This window comes from Marmota monax, unplaced genomic scaffold (assembly GCF_021218885.2).
Source record: "Marmota monax isolate L192 unplaced genomic scaffold, Marmota_monax_Labrador192_F-V1.1 WCK01_AAM20220418_F8-fsc00018, whole genome shotgun sequence".
Classification (NCBI taxonomy): Eukaryota; Metazoa; Chordata; class Mammalia; order Rodentia; family Sciuridae; genus Marmota; species Marmota monax.
Genome location: NW_026692201.1, coordinates 21,647,411 through 21,666,706, shown reverse-complemented (window position 1 = coordinate 21,666,706; position 19,296 = coordinate 21,647,411). Strand labels below are relative to the sequence as shown.

The following is a 19,296-nucleotide window of genomic DNA, read 5'->3' as shown; positions in this document are numbered from 1 at the left end:
GGAAAAAAGGCATTGCTGGTGGGACTGCAAAATGGTACAGCCAATGTGGAAAGCAGTATGGAGAATCCTTGGAAACCTGGGAATGGAATCACCATTTGACCCAGCTATCCCACTCCTCCGTCTATACCCAAAGGGATTAAAAACAGTATACTACAGGGACACAGCCACATCAATGTTTATAGCAGCACAATTCACAATAGCTAAACTGTTAAATGTAAATGAATGCAAAAGAAAATGTGGTATGTAAACACAATGAATATTACTCAGCATCAGAAGCGAATAAAATCATGGCATTTGCAGATAAATGGATGGAGTTGGAGAATATAATGCTAAGTGAAGTTAGCCAATCTCAAAAAACAAATACTGAATGCTGTCTCTGATATAATAAGGCAGATTTATAGTGGGGTTGGGAGGGGGAGCATGGGAAGATTAGATGAACTGTAGATAGGGCAAAGTGGAGGGAGGGGAAGGGAGGGGGCAGGGTGTAAAGATGGTGTAAGGAGATGGATATCATTACCCTAAGTACATGTATGAAAACACGAATGGTGTGAATATACTTTTTATACAACCAGAGATATGAAAAATCATACTCTATATGTTTAATATGAATTGTAATATGTTGTGCTATCATATATAAAAAATTATAATAAAAAAATTTTAAAAATACCTATCTACTAATTATAAACCCAGCCTAATTCCCTCTTAAAATTGGGAGCCATCTCGCCACAAAGGCATGAAAAGCTAATTTCGGCTTTACTATAAATTACTGCAATTTCTAAACTTGCTTGGAATGCCTGCCCATGCCTTGCACTCACTCATGCCTGGCTTTCCCTGACCAGATAACCACCCTCTCTGAAGCTCTAATGACCCTCATAAACTCTGATGTCAGGGCCAGCTAAAATATTAAATAGCCTTTGTTCTATGCTTGTCAAAATTTTGTTATCTGTAAGTTCTCAAACCCCCCTTTGTGTAACTTTCTGTGCTATAAAGCTGTGCTCCAAGACAGCTGCAGGGCTGTCTTTTGTTCCATGTTTTTGTTGGGAGAGGCAGCCCTGCCGGTAGAAATTATAAGCTTGCTTTAATTTGATTTCAATTGGAGTCGGTGATCTTTTCTTTGCGTCATTGGTCTAACACTAAACAGTATCAGCAGTAGGAACTATCCAGGAAGTTATGGGCAGTTGCTGCCCCTGTCAAACCCTTATTAAAAGATGGCTGTATTTCATTATGGCCAAAACTCTTGCTATATAAGCATTAAGTTGTTGACTTTAGGACAGTTAGCTGGACATCTATGACTTCTAGAATGGGGGTTCTTATAGGATTTCAGTGCACATCTTCTTTGTCCAGATCTAGTGATGGATGCCAAAGTTCCAGGAATTCCCCAGGAAACCCCCAGACATTATTGTGGCTTCTAAGTTTAAGGTAAAATATAAGTTTAGTTGACAATTAAGCTAGAACTTGTCAAAGTTTCTAAATGAGAAAGTTGCTTATTTAAACTTAACTCTAATTTTATTGAAATACTTTTATTGAAATTAATCTCTTTGTTCAGACAGTTCTTCCTTCAAAAAGAAAAGAAAAGCAAATTCTGTACCCCGTCTACTTTAATTTTAAATTCATATGTATCTTAAAATTCTAATATTAGTGGTTATTTATATATTTTTTAAAAAGTCATGGAACTACAACTATTGTTGTTCAAAGGCAACCTTGCTGAAATCTAATATACTAGATTAAAACAGAAATACTCTGTTTTAAAGAGCCCTACCTACCTTACTTTCCTTTTGTGTAAAATACATTTGTAACACATATCTCAGTCTAGGGATTAATATCCCTAATATAAAGGAATCCTACAAATTGATAAATAATGATTTTTTAAAAATCCCAATACAAAAATTTGATAAGAGATAAGAATTGGCAGTTCACAGAAAAGAAAAGCAAAATAGTGAAGGGAATGCAAATTGAAATACATGCCATTTTTCATCTTTTAATTGACAAATACTAAAAAGAGAGCATATCTAGTATTGGTAAGAATGTATAGATGTATAAATGCATTTTCATATATTTCTGATAGAAATATAAATTACTATAATATTTTAAGAAAAAAAGTTTATAAAAAATTAATAAATACATATATTATTTGACCTAGGAATCTTGCCTTTAGAAATAACAGCTCCAGAATCTAAGGATATCTAAAGATAGACACATAATCATTATTTGGTTGTGATGAAATAATCTATTCAGCAATAAGGTAAATGGTTGAATTATGGCACATTATAATACTCAGCTATGAAAAATAATGTTTGAATAATATTCACTGTCCTCAAGAGGTATGCAGATAAAATGGAAAAATTGAGTAATTTACATAGAATTTATTTTATTTTGTTTATTTATTTTTTGTTGTGATGGGGATTAAACCCAGGGAGGGACTCACACATGTTAAACAAATGCTCTACCACTCATCCCAGTATTTATTTTTAAAACCATACTCTTGGGGTGGAGATATAATTCAGTGGTAGAGCATTTGCCAACCATGTGTAAGGCCCTGAGTTCAATCCCCAGTACTGCAAAACAAAACAAATAAACAAAAAAATTGTATTCTCTCTCTCTCTCTCTCTCTCTCCTCTCTCTCCATATATATATAGTGTACATGTCTTTTTTTCCTGTTATGTGTTCATATTAATTAAGAGGAAAGTATGGAAAGATATATCCCTGTTGTTAGCAATGGTTATATTATGGAGCCGAAAAGTTGACCTTTTCTTTTCATTTTAGATTAATTTTGTTACAGAGTAAGTCCATATTTTTTTAAGTGGGGAAGATTTAAATAGAAGAGAGTCAGTCTTACAACTAAGTGAATTACTAGAGTTCACAACTATTTGTCTAGAAAAAATTATGAATTATAGATTCATGATCACCTACTGAAATACTGCCAAAATTTTAAGACTTAATTATGTAAAATGAATAAATGATTCAAATTCACACTATTGTAAAAATGTCCAGATTCACATTTAACTATGTAGATGAGTGACTCATCTATAAGCCTGTTTCCCGCATTAATGAAGATGGAGAAGATGAGCTTCATCATTAATGAAGTAGTCAACCCTACATCTCAAACATTTCCCTTTTCCCTCTTTGATTTTAATTTTTTTTTTTTGTTAATACTCTTTATTCTTTTAAGTCCAGTCTCCAGTCTCCCACTCTGGATTATAAGTCCCAGCTCTTCCATCTCTTCCCTAGGAAATTAGTTCTTGAACTGTACATATATAAATAGTTTACTTTTCTACTTTTCCTTTGGATACTTTTCTTTGTCTGAATTTCAAACCAAAGGCATCTTGTCAAACATCACAGAGGTATTTACTGGGAATTCTCACTGTGCTAGAATTCAAGACAAAGTGCTTTCAGAGTGTGAAGAAAGTAGGTATTGTATGTTTATTTAAGATATCTACCTATATGCATTTAGTGATAGCTAGTGTTTTTCATCATTTTTTAGGGCACACATATTTTATAACATGTCCAAAATCAAGTATATTAAAAATGATGGTGTGCTATGGCTTGATTGTTAGCTTCATGTCTTAACAATGGTGTGTCTTATCATTGAAGGGCACTTAGATTTAATAAAATACAGTGGAGATAGGGAGAAATGGAGAAAGCAGAGTATAATCAGAATACTGGATTTGACCAAAGCATTAAATCCTCAAGATATGGGAAGCAAAGGAAAAAGAACAAGCATATCAGGACATTTAGGTACCATCATCCAAGTGACTAGAATTTTATTTTGCCTGCACCAGAACCCCTGGACAATGGTGGTAAGGGAGATTTGAGAATGAGGGGCCAGTAAGTTTTTCCAATTCCCGCCCCCTCTCTCTTGCACTCGCGCTCTCTCTCTCTCTCTCTTTCTGTCTTGTGCTGAGGGTCAAACCCAGTGCCTCACACATGCTAGGCAAGCACTCTACCATTGAGCTACAATGGCAGCCTCAAGTGGGGAGGGGAGTAATTTGAATGTCTTCAGAGATTTTACTACTTTCTCTGCTGAGAGGGGGAAAATTTAGTTTAAGACATGATAAAAACTAGTTTTAAAAATGGGCAATATAATGGAGTAAGTAGAGGATATTAGAAGAAACCTTAAATGAAAAGCTTGCAAGTCAAAATTGCTTTGAAAAGTATCTGATAATCTTTGGTAATCAATTTATATTCAGCAGTGATTTACATTGAGGCATTTAATATAAAATTGGTCATAAGTTAAAATTACTCTATAGGGAAGGTCAGAGTGAATGTTGAGATATTATACAAAGAAGTATGACAAAACTGATAATCATATTTCTTCTTTTATGCTTATTGTATAAGTTGCTTTAGGGTGGAATATTGTCTGCTTTGGTTTGCTACTTCATTTCTTAATCAGGTTCAAATTCCTGGGATAGGTTTTTATTTAATGTCAATGCTTTTAGTAGACAAAACTCTTTGGAATTCACTTAACAGAATTAAAAATCTTCCATTCACTTACTTGAATTCCAAAAGGTTCATTTCATGGCGATAATCTCCTTGGATCATCTTTAAATTTGAGGTTTGCTCAGAAGTGGAAGACTCTATCTTTCCTAAGAGCTGCATTACCTAATGAAAGTACAAGAGGGAGCTTTTTTGTGTATGAGAAAAGTCACCAGCACTTACATGAATTATATTTTATTCCTAAAGGAGGCAGCAAATAGACTTGAACTGAAAGCATGTTTGCATTTGAAAACTACTTTTTTCAAATGAGTATGATTCACAGTTATAGTCACACTATTTTCAGGAAAAGAATAATGGGAAGTGCTCCATTTGCTGTGCATAATATTCTTTTATATAATTGGCTAAATAATGATATTAAAAACACACTCTTGACATTAGTTTATTTATTAATTTGACACACTTTTTTTTTTTTTTTACTTTCTGTTTACAATGTAAGCAATTATATCCTTTCACCACTATATCCTCAGGGCATATTAGGTGACTGGTTATAAATAGTCAACAAATATTTAGTGAATAATGTTTAAATACACAGTTGGGCTCTGAGGAAAACACATGACTGACCAAATTCAGGCCCTTTGATCTCCAGCTAGTATTCTGACATGACCATAAAAGAATCACAAGTGAAATGACTTAGGGCATATAAAGATAGCGGGGGGAAAAGGTTCTGTTCTGAAATTTATGAATAGGACGCCTTTCATATTGCTAGAAGCATTAGAGAAATCCTTTAGGTACAAGAACTGGATTAAAAAATAGATGCAGAATTGCAGCACAGTGATTGTGTCTGAACTAATCGCTGTCAAGGAGAATGAAACAGCATTGACATCGTACAAGCAAACTTCAACTCCTGAAGAAGGTGGGCATTTGATGTAATCAGTGTTCTCTTAGCAAAAAAAAAAAAAAAAAGAGGTGGATAATGTAAGAGTTTGAAGAGATACATATTTCGTGGGCAAACAATAGCACCGGAATGATTGTTTACTTTTAACAGGATGAAAGCAGAAATGTTGAAAATAAAATAACAGGCTAATATATATCTGGGAAAGAAAAGGGAAAACAGGCAGAGCAGTCATAATGTTAGATAAAATATTATTCAAGACAAAATATGTTAGAAAGTGGGACAGAGATGCCAATTTTTATAGCTAAAGGGCAAAATCCTCAGTGAAAAAATAAAGAACTTTGGACCTTTTTTATTCTATATACTGAATTGGAAAGCAACAACTTTTTAGGATAAACTAACATGTCATATAATAGTGATTTTTAATGCCTTTTTTGTTTCTTTCCTGGGAAAATAAATAAAATACTAATAAGGATGTAGGAAGATAGGAAAAATATAAATTTTATTAAATATATTTATTTATCAAACTATGTAGCTTTCAAATAGCCAACACTTTCCCAGTGCCTATGAGCATTTGCAGCAACTAAGCATGTGTGTGACTATAAAGAAAATTTCAAATTATTCCAAAAGGAAGGAAAAACATAGGTCATTAGTCTAACTATACTACTCTAAAACCAGAAATTAATAAGAAAATTATATGAAAAGAAATAAAAATCCAGCCCCTTGAATAAAAAATATTCTTATAATTCTAGTGTTTATTTCATGTTTAACATGACATCTACTGCAAGGAACATAATTTGTTCAAGGGCCTAGACTGCCTAGACCCAAAAAGATCAGCATGTGTCCAGACATTCTTTTGCACAGGCTGCTCTCAGGAACTTGATGAACAGCTCCTCTTGATATTGCAGCTAAAGACCTTCTTCCTGGTTCCCACTCCACCCCACAGGACCCAGACTGCTTGCAGACTAGGGTTCTTCCAGTCTCATACAGCTCTTTTCCTCATAGATTTTCCCCTCAGTTAATCTCTTGTTCATCTAATCATCTTGTTCATCTAATTCCTTTACAGCATTGACTTCTCAAAGGTTTTGGACTAACACACATGTCAAAGAGTAAATCAACACTGCTATTACAGTTTAAGTAGGAAACGATAATGGGCACAGACAAATCTATAAGCATGTAACTACTTATAGGTAGCTGGTGCCCCTGGTATTAAGAGTGAGTCAGAAAGCACAGATAATAAGTACAGATACTAAGCGGGGGCTTGTGAAGAGATGGCCTTTAAAATTCAGGCCAAAGGACTTTTGTATTTTTTATAAGAGACATAAACTATTGAAGGGTTTTAAACAGGGATGTAACATGATCAACTTACGTTAATGTTGGATCTTTAATAATAATAGCTTCCTTGGGAAATGCCTGTTTATAATCCCTGGCTCCAGTCTTTGAGGGGAAGCCAGAAAATAAGCAAATGATGTTAACAGTGGAATCAGGCAGTCTATGCTCACAACGAGCAGCAGTACTAGAATATAAGTGGCACTCATTAAATATTTGTTGACTGGACTGACTGTATGTATGCATGAGCTGTCAGATTACTCATTTTGGAAGAAAAGAGTTCTTTTTAAAAAATTACCACCTCTCTGGCCATTTTGATGCGACATAATGGATGAGCTTACTTCAGGCAGTAACACATAGCATGAGTCCCATCTCTTTCCAATTACCTTCATATCCACGTTCTTGGAAACAGTTTCTAGGGCAGACAAGAGGTCTTGAATTGATTTCTCCATTTGCCGGTACTCATTCCTGATGAAGTGTATATCTCCAGAAAGCTTCATAATGCTTGAGTCACATCTAGTGCCAACATGGAAATCTATGTGAGTTCAACAGCCTTATAACATCTTAAATACTATAAGTTCTGTGCATTCATTTGCTGACAAACGTTCTAAAGTTCTCTGAATAACGTTGGTAGATGTAGTAGTATGTATAGGAATCTCCTTTTTCATTTTCTTTTTCTTCCTGATGAGAGAGAAATCAGTTTTTAAAATTCTGGCCCAAACCCAGAGCATCAAATTGGTGTAAGGGAACATTAGAATAAATTGGGGAAATGTTTACATTTTTAGCATTATATTAACTCATTCAAAGGACTTCTAACAGATTTTAATTTTGGAGGGATACACCATGCTGTCTGTGGTTAGGCAAAATTGATAAAATGTCCTCTTCTTTATCATGTTTTGAATCCACTTTGCTCCCTTTAATCCAAGTTTTGAATCTACTTGGCACCCAGATTGCCTAGTTCTTCTCCTTTGGGTAGAAAAGATGTCCCACCCAAACAAAGATCTTCTAATCCATTAAAACAAAAAAAAAAAAAAAAAGAAATTTAAAAAAAATTTAAAAATCACCTTCTTAGCCCCAAACCTCCTGTTCCTTGAATGGTCTCAGCTAGCCTTTGTCTTTTATAGGGACAAAAATAATTCATATTAACATATGGATGAAGTTTTGGTCCATAGGTAGCATTTGATATTTTAGGGAGGGACCTCTGGTGAGATGGAGCTGAGTTGAAGATTTACTATCTTCCCAGCATGTCAGGGAAGAAAACACAGAGCCCTAGCCCCCTACCATTACCGAAGACCTCACTTGGGAGAGAGCAGTTTACATCTGCATTAGTGATCAGTTTCATTAAATGTTCCCTGAATTCATGACAGATAAAATGGAGAGCACTGAAGGACTGTGTCTTCCATGTTTGAGTTATCAGAGAGCACTTTAACATTGTCATTTTATAAAATAACTGTTTCAATTGTCTGCAGATAGTATTAGGAACACTACATTTTCATATTGCCATGCTAAGTGCTACTAAGTTTGCATTATGACAATTGATAATTTGGGGGAACCAGAAATGAAATTTTTTTCTTAAGATTTTTGGTGCCAAAGAATTGAACTAAAGGTGGTTTAAGAAGGTAATTTTGCCTGAACATGCCCTTGAAGGGATGGATACCAGATGGCTGGTGGTAGGAGCAGAGGCTACCAGAGAAAATATTAGGAGTCAGTCTTGTCAAGAATAGAAGCAAGATGGTATGCACTCAAGTCATGCCCCAAAGCCATTTTCCATGTTTGTCTATGAAAACTGTCATTGTCAGAATTATACCTCTATTATTGATTAGTTGGAATTCCATCTTTATGTGAGTCCATATTAAAATCCCTCCCCCAAAATACATAGGAGTGCTTGCTGCTACCACTGCTTCCTGCTACCTCCTTCTATCCCTCCCTCATTCTCTACCCCCAGGGACAGTTGGTCTGTGTATTAGAGGCCACTGGTCTCCATTGTCAGATTTGTCTTTGATGTCAGATAAGCCAGACTTTGAGTCCTGGCTTTGCTACTTCCTAAGTTTGTGATCTGGGTCAAGTTTCTTCTATGAGTTTCAGTTTTCCTCATCTGAAAAAAAAAATGGAGGGGGTATAGTGATGCCAAGATCACTATACACAGTTGTACAATTTGTCTACCATGCAATTCCAGAGGGTGTCAAACACCTGGGCAACAGTGGACACATGTCTCAAGAGCATTTCGTGTTCAACCTTCAAAACTTAAGTGGAGGTCCTGAGAAGCACTACTTAGTAAAGTTATTCAAGGAAGGTGGTGATGAATATAAAGCATGTGGCCAGTACCTAGTGCAGAGGGAACACCCACACAAGATTAGCAGCTATTATTTATTAGTCATCTTGGAAGCTGCCACCTATTCATTTTCACCTCCCCTGGCTTCCTCCACAAGCCCACCCATGCATGTTGAAGTGAAGGATTGTTAAGCAGCTTTTCAAACTGCATTCTATCTTCCAAAAGGAAGTCTCTACCTCCTCTTTCTTTAGAATGGTTTTATTGTTTCTGTTAAAATAGTAACATGCCCATTGTAAAAAAATTCATATAATACCAAAAAAAAAAAACAAAAAAAAAGAAAGAAAGAAAAAGAAAAAAAACAAAATCCCACTTCTCAGAAATAACATTGCTAATATTTAATATTTGGTCATTCTTTTTAATATTTATTTTTTAGTTATAGGTGGACACAATATCTTTACCTTATATTGAACTCTGGATTGAACCCAGAGTTTCACGCATGGTAGGCGAGTGCTCTACCTCTGAGCCACAACCCCAGCCCCCCCACCCTGTCATTCTCTTAATAATAGGTGTGTGTGTGTGTGTGTGTGTGCAGTCATCCTTTGGTTTCTATAGGGGAATGGTTCTAGGACAGCCCCCAGAACCCTGAAGATACCCAATCCACAGATTTTCGAGTTTCTTATATTAATGGTATCCTGCCAAATACCTTAAATAACTTTTATATTAGCTATAATAATAAATACAATGTAAAAGCTTTGCAAATAGCCATCATACTGTATTGTTTAGGGAATAATGACAAGAAAAATTCTTAATCTGTTCAGTACAATATGGAACGCTGGCTATGTATTTCTTCACTATGAGAGATATTTGTTTCTGAAATAAAGAAGCTATAAAAAGTTATTGTAGATTGGAATTGTTATTTTTTTTACAATACCAACTCAACTTTAGATATTATCTGTTGACCATATGAAAAAAATGGAGGAAATAAATTTATATACTTGTTCTTCAACAGTCTGTGAATAGTTTGCTATTTTTAAATGCTTAATTTTATGATACTTTTATTATGTTCTATAACCAGAATTCCTACAGTTATTGAATTTTTATTCTATATTTAGATCTATGTTTATTAACAGTCCTTCTAAATTATGATTCTTTTTCTGAAATTCCTTTTTTAAAAAATTCCTCAGTGGCCGGGTTTTGTCATATAGATTTCAAAAGAAAGGCTCAGTAATGTTAAAATCCTTAGGAAAATCTGTTCTTTAACACTTGAAAGGTAAACATGGTAGATGTTGCTCCATTCTTTTCTGGTGCTGGTTGAGATATAGAAGTGTGAGGTGATTATACCTTTCCCTTCTTTTGTGAGATTTGCTTTGTCTACCTAGATGCTCAGTGATTCTTTATCGTTGATGTTCAGTAACTTCAACCAGGTTATCTTGGGTTAATTGTTCTTACATCAGGTTTTTCCAAGGACACAGTTTTACCTTTTGATCTCTGTTTCCATTAAATTGTCTTCTCTTACATCCATGAAATTTTCTATGGTGTGTCAGTCATAAACATACTTATCCATATCCATTTTTATGTCAAAAGCATTTTCTTGATGTGGTTTGCTCATGCTTTTTATTTTTTGAATAACTCTTTATTATTTTTTGTTGCATTTATCCTGCTTAGGAGTTTCTAAAGTAGATTTAATCTTTAATATTTTCATTTTTTTTTCCTTTTATCTTATCCCTGAGAAATTCCAATTTATCTATTTCCTTTTGTTACATGATACCCTCTTTGTTTTGTGGGGGGAAATACTCTTATATCTCGTTTTTTATACATTTTTTTAGTTGTAAATAGACACAATACCTTTATTTTATTTGTTTTTTATGTGGTGCCAGGGATCAAACCCAGTGCCTCACACAAGCTAGGCAAGTACTCTACCACGGAGTCACAACCCCGGCCCTTATACCTCATTTTTAAAATTAACTTTTATCTTATCAAAGTAAAACATGTTTATAGTTTAAAAGTCAATAATAAAAGGCAAAAAAAAACAACAAAACTATAGGAGTTGTCCCTTATCCAGTTTTACACTTCAGTTACCTGTAGTCAATCGGGTTGAAAGTATTAAATGGAAAAGGGTGAGTACAGTACAATTAGCTATTGAGAGAGAACAAGAACACAGTTACATGACTTTTATTACAGTATATATGTTATAATTTTTATATATTATTAGTTATTAGTGTTAATTTCTTATTATACCTAATTTACAAATTAAACTTTATCATAGGTATGTATATATAGGAAAAAGAGTAATTGTAGGGTTTGGTACTATCTGCAATTCTAGGCATCTACTGGCAGTCTGCAAGATGAGGGGAGACCTACTTTACCATGGTTCCTGACCTTTCCCTGCTTCTCTCAGTTCCTCTCCATAGAGGCAATTGCCTGAAACCTTTTGAGATTTTTGTGGTGTGAAATCAAGGTTCTCAGCTTATCCCACAGCTTTAAAGTTAGTTTTATGAAATCTGCTAAGGCAGTTTCCACATGTCCTCCTGCTTTCTCATTTCCAGGACTTCTATGCTGATATCCCTTGTCCTTGTGGGGTTTATGTTTTAAAGAGAAAATCTTTTTACTGTAGATTTGGTGGGGGTTTTGGAAGGAGCCAAATTACTCACAATTGTTCATACAATCTTTTATCTCTTTTGCTCTTGATTTCTTTGAAACCAGGAGAATTTTTGTATGACCTCTTTACTTTTTTGGCCAATTCCTTTCATGAAGTACATTCATTCTTTGACCTGTGTTTTGTCTGTCTGTGTATCTATCCATCCCAGACTGATCTGTCTGTCTGTTTATCGGAGATGGTAGTGGAAGTGATTTTTATTCATGGGTAGATTCTGCCTATCACTATGACATCTGTGAATATTTCTGGCTGCCTGCAGAAGATTGGTGGGGTTTGGTGAAGGGCAGAGACCATGCTCTGTGGAGTCTTGCAGTATCAAATCTGGTATTTCCTTAGATCTGAGGGTGGGGGCACTTCTCTCAATTGTCCCTTGATAAGACAGACTGGAGAATCTCATATCAAATGTAAGTCATAGCTTTTCTGTGGTGACATTCTTGCCTCCTCTCCAGTTTCTCTCAACTACAAGCTGTCAAGGAGGGAGTCCTAGATTAATGAAACAATAAAGAACACCATTGGATTTGCAGCTAAAGCTCCCCAGCTATTCTGCATTGTTGACCTTATCTCTAAAAGGACATTTCCTATCTTTTGACCCAGCTAAGCCCCCAAATAGTATTGCGAAATTAAAATTATTTTGTGAGCTGGGTTTGTGGCTCAGTGGTAGAGTGCTTGTCACACAGGCGTGAGGCACGGGGTTTGATCCTCAGCACCACATTAAAAAAATAAATAAACAAAAAAGTTATTGTGTCCATCTACAACTGAAAATATTTTTTTAAACTTAAAAAATTATTTGGCCTATGCCTTTCAGGATTATGACTCTTGGTTCGGAAGAAATCTTTGTTTAAGGTCTAAGAAGGACAGTGTCAGTCCAAACATCACAATATTTGGCAAGAGTGTTTTGTTTGTGGTTAATGGTTGTGACAAATTCCATTTTATGTTAAAGGAGGTGTTTTTGTTTTCCTTTTATTTTTCACTGGAATTGAGATATCTCAAGAGAAGAAAGTGGAGTTAAGTGTATTCTGTCCCCTTTAGCCAGAAGTATCCCTTGTCTTTTAAAAGTTGCTGATATTTATAATATCATTGTTTCTTTAAAGGACATGAGTTTGCTTTTAATCACACATCAACCCAGTTTATCACTTTTAAAAATGCAATCTTGCCTTGGAGTCTAAAGAGTCAAATGTGGCAAGCAACTTGGCCTCCTCTGACTTCTGCTGCCGATTGTAAGCCATAGCCATACCTATTCATCCATAGGGATGTGCCCTTTGCACACCCACTGTTTCCTTTTTCGCACTTGAGACTCATCTATCAAATAGAGGAGAAGGTGTCAAGGGTAAGCTGGGAAGCTTTAAGAATCTCATTTCATTGGAAGTACATGCTTTTAAACTACCACTATGTTTGGATGTGGGGAAAAAGTTATAAAATTCTAAGAACATTGTAGTTATTAAATATTGAGTCAGATTTATGAAATGGCAAGGTGATTGTTAGGAATTATGTTAAAATAATCAACTACATTTCACTTAATTTCAAAATGCTAATTGGTATTAATGTCACTAGATGTGGAGAGCCAGTAATCAATATGCCTTAGCTTGTCCATTAGTCATTTTGTCTGGCAAAAACACAGACAAGAAACAGGAGAGGGAGGATGAATTTAAGTCTCATGGCTTTCAGCCAGATTCTGTCTCAGATTTCCAAATAGATTTCAAAAATTTTCCATAAAAAGGGGACATTTCAAGGAAAACTAAGACCTTGTTCCAAAATCACTGCTTACAATTGAAGATGAAAATAAATAAGAAATTGGAGCAAGCTGGGTACAGTGGCCCACTCCTGTGATCACAGCTACTTGGGAGGCTGAGGCAGGAGGATTGATGGAGACCAGAAGTTTAGGGCAACATAGCAAGACCCTGTTTCAAAAAATAAATAAATAAAAAAGAAATGAGCTGGGGATATAGAGCACGTGTTTAGGATGCACAGTTCTTGGGTTCACTCTCCAACATCGCCCCACCCCCTGCCCAAAACAAAAGGAAGAAACAGAGCAGAGCAAAAAGAGTTGTATATCTCTTCTTGATGTAATTCTATTGATCTCTGGGTTGCTTTTAAACCCATTTGTTCTTTTGTATGCAAAATACGATTTATAAGAACAAAATAATAGGTTTGTAAATAATAGGTTTGGCACTCATGGAGAGTGTCATCAGCACACACCAGATTGTACCAAATCTTGCTTCATTCACTGATGATTTTGTTTTTCTCTTTTGAAGTTCTGGGATTGAACTCAGGATCTCATGCTTGCTAGGTAAGTGTTCTACCACTAAGCTATATCCCCAGCCCACTATATTTCACTTAAAATGGATATTTGGTGTTTATCTTTTTTGCAAAAACCTATCTAAGAAGGTTGTGGATTTGCTCATGTTTATTTCAGTATCTTGCTTCATAACTCACCCAAATACTATAAAAATTCTTATGTATCAAATATGAAATAATTGTATGTTTTTAACCCAAATATTATAAAAATTTCTTTATATTGAACATTATATAGTTACATATAGTTTATTTATATATTTACAGAAAATATTAATACAATAATTTTGTTTGTATTGTCTCTAAGTTATCACTTAGTTTTCTTTGATGACAGTTTTCCAACCCTGGCTATTATTCCCTACACTGTATCTTTATTTTTAAGAGGAAAGAAGTCATACTTCAGAACTACACTATGTTTCCCAGAGCCACTATATCATTTTTATTATAGGTCAAGCAAAAGCCTGGGCCCACCCCCAGCCTCTACACCTTTGAGTACCATGCCTTTTATGGTTAATATCCCACAGTCTTCCCATGTGGTACTAACCAAATACATAATCACCCCTTGACTCTCTTCCCATTTCCTTGTCAAAACTGTTCCTCATTTTATATTTCTGTTGAATAACATGAACATTCAATTGGTCCCCAAGACAGAAACCGTGGTAGCTATCCTGCACTCTTTTATCTTAACTCATCTTCCATTTAATTCATGTACTAATCCTATAGATTCAATTTTCCAAATGCTCTGTTCTGGAACTTACGACCAGTGCCTGAGTTTAGGCCCTTGTCACCTCTCCCCTGGATTGCCTCTGGTCTCATACCCTCTTTCTGAACCCCCCCACCCCAAATTATCCCCTTACCTGAAATCCTCCCATGGCTATTTATAACCTTCTACATAGTGTTCAGACACTGGCCCACAGAGTCACTCATATTTCAACTTTGTGCCACTTCTTGAACTTTTTCTCCCATATCTTCTTGAATCATACTCTCAAATCCTATAACCCCAAATAGTCTTCTTCCAGCCTTTCAACACACCACAATAATATTTGCCTTGATTCTTTTCCACGTGTCATTCCTCCTTTATTTGAAGTGTCTTTCCCACCCCTCCTTTTATAGCTAACTGCTACAAGTCCTTCGCAACCCATCTCAAATGTTACCTCAACTGAGAAGCCCCTCCCCTGTCTGTCTGGTTGGATATTCTCACAGCACCCCAGGTTTTCAGCATAGTGTTGCCCTATTGCTGACCTTCAAAACTTGTTCTGCCAGATAGACTGTGAGCAGCTAAAGAGAGCAGGTTGTGTTGCTGAAATTTAGTACAATGCCTGGCTTATAGTATTTAGTTTTTTTTTTTAATTGAATGGACAAATACCCTGGAGTAATGTTATTGTTCAAATGTGTCTCCTCCAAAATTCAGGTGTTGCCAACGTAAGAGTATTAATAAGGGAGGTATTTAAGAGATGAGTAGGCCCTGAGAGCTCCTGCCAGATCAGTGAGTCCCTTATAGAAGAGTCTTCACACAGCATTTGAAGAGTTTTCCATTTCACTAGTTTTCTCTGATGTGTGAGGAGACAGTGTCTCTCCCCTCTGGAGGATTCAGCCCTCACCAGACAACTGAAACTTCAGACTCCCTTGTTATGTTTCTCTACCTTCAGAACTGTGGGAAAATAAGTTTTGGTTTTTAAAATAAATTACCCAGCTTCAGGTATTTTGTTATAGCAGCATAAACGGATTGAGAGACTTGACTTTGATGTCAATCACTGAATTCTCATTTGGTCTTTTATACTTCAGGGAAGATTAATAAGATTGAGGTGGGGGTATTTCAGGAGAGAAGAAAGAGTTTCTGGCAGAAGATGCAGAGATGGAGAGTATCAGTGGTAAGCCATTCACAAGTATTGCCAATGCTTAACAGATTTTTTTTCTGAATTTCTTACTATTAACTCTTGATTTGAAACTCATACAAAATCTGCTATTCAAAACTTCATCTAGTTGGCAGAAAATCTCTTTGATTAGACTGATAACTAGTCCTTGTATATTTTAAATGTTTTACTCATTAGAACCTGACAAATGGATATTTATATGTGGTTATAGGTTGTGTATGGCTGTTGGTATTTGGGCAGTTGTGGGTTGTGAAGACAAGACTCCAGTCACTTCCTGAGAAACCAAACTGGATATTCTGTATAAGGGGTCTTGAATACAACCTTGGGTCTTTCAAAGTTCTAAAGACATTTTCTCAACTACTGTTTCATCAGTTTAGCTTAATATAAAGTCAATAACTTGTTATTTAAACTATGGAATTTATTTAGGGATGAGAATTCAATGGCTGAGAACTGATTGTTAAACATGAGTTAACATGTTTCTTCTCACCTGGCTACTCTTCCCCGAAGGTCTCCAACTCCTTGCAGGTGTTTGATGTTTAGATCCTGCACTGCGAAATTAGTTCCTGTGGTCACCTGATCTCGAGTTCTTATTTGGTCTTCTAAGACCTGAAATTTTGAGTTAAGATGGCAATTAATATTCCATCACACATGGTAAGAAAACTTCACCTGAAGCAAATGGATTTTGTGGTTAGGTCCAGGTGGTAAAGGAGTGCAAGAGGCTGGTCTCACAGAATTGATCTTGGTTTATCTGGAGGAGGCAGCTATGGTTTGATTGTAGCTGATTGTGGTCAGGTGAGAGCAACATCTCACTAGTGTTTCAACAAAAGCTAGAAAATGAGACTTTATGTAAAAATCTCAATTTAAAAATATTGGCATGTTGTTAAAAATCTTTGAGCACTATATAGGCCAAACAGAACATGTTTATTGGTTTGATTTGGCCAGAAGTTGCCGTTTGGCCATCATTAATATAAAAATTTCTCTCACACACACGATTTCAGTGTGGATGATCAGATTTAAAAAGAGATTTTTATTCAATGTGGCATCAGTCAGTTTCTTTGTTTTGTTTTCTGGTGCTGGGGATTGAACCTAGGGCCTTGTGCATGCAAGGCAAGCACTCTGCCAACTGAGCTATGTCCCCAGCCCAGTCAGGTGCTTTATGGATTGAATCAGAACCACAATGAAGCTAACACAACTGACATAAGCCAATCTGAACCAAACCATTTCATATACGTGGAGTGAAAGGGGTTTATTTTTTCAGATTTCTTGAGAACACAAAAGGTTTATGGCATATGTGCTTTCAGATTGTGTTGTTGAGTATTGTTAGTTATTTCTCTCATGGTATTTTGGAAGTGAAGCTGTCTTTCCTATATTGCCAGATTGGTGGTCCTGAGAACAGTGGTTTTTATTTTTTGTACCTGTTTATGAATGTTAATTTTAAAATTGAAAAAAATTGCCTATCCATAGAAAAAATACATTTTAGTTGACATTCAAATTCCAATGTGAAGTGTTGACATATACTTTTTTTGTTGTTGTTGAGAAAAGAATGAGAGCATAGAATTTCAGAAAACAAATAAATTTGGATTTGGGGAAACATTTGAGTTTATTATATTTGACAAAGTTCTGAACTACATTTAAAATTAGGTTTATGAATTATGCTAGGTAGAGTAGGATTTTTTATCAAATGTATGACAGGAATTTCAAAGTCCGAATACAGATCTTTCCCATTTTTAAATTGGCAGACTGAGAAAACCCAAGAGCAAAGAGAGCCTAAGTTGAAGATATAAAAGTGTGAAAAACACTAGCTAGAGTTTGTTTTTGCCTTTTCTCATTCATATGTAGGTTTTTTAAATTAAAGAACAGTGATGAAGGTGAACATGTTCTATGATAGAATGAAACATTTTGTATAAGAAGCAAATCAGTATAGTAATGATATGTTGCCAATGAGTTCAATGTAGTGTAATAATGTCCTATAATGTAATTGTGTCATGATGACCTTGGTAAGTGTGAAAATGCTATGCATGAGACTAACCAATCAATAGGGGAGAAATTTTACAAATGGTGTAGGATCATTTAGGTATTTACCTCATGTCATATTGATATAGATTTTAGAAAAACTGAATGAAATATAAATTGAAATTAAGCCATAAGAGGAGGCTGGAATGTAGCTCAGTGGTGGAGCTCCTGCTTCACATGTGTTAGTCCCTGACTAGGTTTGATCCCCAGCAACACACACACACACACAAATTAAGTCAGTAGAATAACAAGTAAAAGATGATATTATTTCATTTCTGAAGACTTTTCTCATCTCAAAAGTAAAAAGAAGCAAAATATTTGAGTGCTTAAGATATTTTATATTAAACTTGTTAAACATTATAAATACAATTAAGACATTAAAAGTAAGCTTGAAAAACATTAATAACAAATGTTATTGCCAAAGTTTCATTAGCGTTCTGCAATCAGCATGTACCTGTTGGTGAGAGAGAGCTGATGCTATTCGTCTTTCCCCACCTTTGTGTTCAGCGTCATCACAGTGGTTATTTGAAATCATAGTGGGAGTATTTACACCATGCAAGTAGGCAAACACCACACATCAGGTTTTTTTCTCCCCAGGAAAAAAAAATTCTTATTGTTAAACATTTATCATTGTACCACCGGTTAATATCCTTAATATGTAAAAGAGTTCATCAAATCAACAAGAATTTAAAAGTGCTAAAACTCTCAAAGACAAATTGGCAAAAAACATGAGCAAAATATTGGCAGAGGAAATATAAAATTTCATAGTCATTTTTAAAAAGTGGATTCAAAACCTTCAAGAAAAAAACATCTAATTTTTTGTCCTATGAAATTAGCAAAGATTAAAACAATAAATCTCAATGCTGGCATAGGCCCACTGAAAAAAATCACTCTCATATAATGCTAATGAAAGGATAAACCAGTATAATCTTTCTGAAAACCAATTTGGCAACACATATCAAGAATTTTCACAGCCTTTATATCTTGGTAATTCTATTTCTAAGAATATATATTATGGAAATAATCCAAATGCAGATATATACTTAAGCACAAAGATATTTTAACATTAAGAATAATAAAGCAAATCATGGTATATGCTCCATTCAAGGAGTTTCTAATGACATGAAAGGGTTTGTGTTATAATTTTATGTTAAAGACTGTGCAACAAAAATAGTTTCAGCCTCCTAAACAGAATACTTACAAGAGCTAGAGGGAGATATATCTGGATGTTTGCGGAGATTGACATTTCATGGTGGAATTGTGAGAAATTTTTTTCTCAGGTTTTAAAATTTCTTCCTGAACTTCCAAAATAATTACAGTGAACAAGAATTGCTTCTATAAATTGTAGCGGGGGATTCACAATAAGGCAATGTTATACAAAAAAAAAATTCTTTTTTTTAAGTTAAAAATGTTATTTTTAAGACATAATTAATAGTCTGCTTTAAAAATCATTTTCTTTAAAAAAGAAATAAGCAGTGTAACTGTTGCAATTATGGTAATCTAAAAAAATATTATTTTATTCCTTTTAAGAACC

General features: G+C 35.0%; 1 protein-coding gene across 1 annotated transcript in view; it reads right to left on the bottom strand.

The window, feature by feature from the left end:
• The window catches only part of Fam81b (family with sequence similarity 81 member B), a 63,544-nt gene that overhangs the window by 15,879 nt on the left and 28,369 nt on the right, over positions 1-19,296 (bottom strand). The window contains exons 5-7 of the mRNA XM_046429207.1: positions 16,237-16,355; positions 7,042-7,171; positions 4,493-4,599 (exon numbers count right to left, since the gene is read on the bottom strand). Of these exons, the coding sequence (XP_046285163.1) occupies positions 4,493-4,599; positions 7,042-7,171; positions 16,237-16,355 (356 nt within the window). The remainder of the gene's footprint in view (positions 1-4,492; positions 4,600-7,041; positions 7,172-16,236; positions 16,356-19,296) is intronic.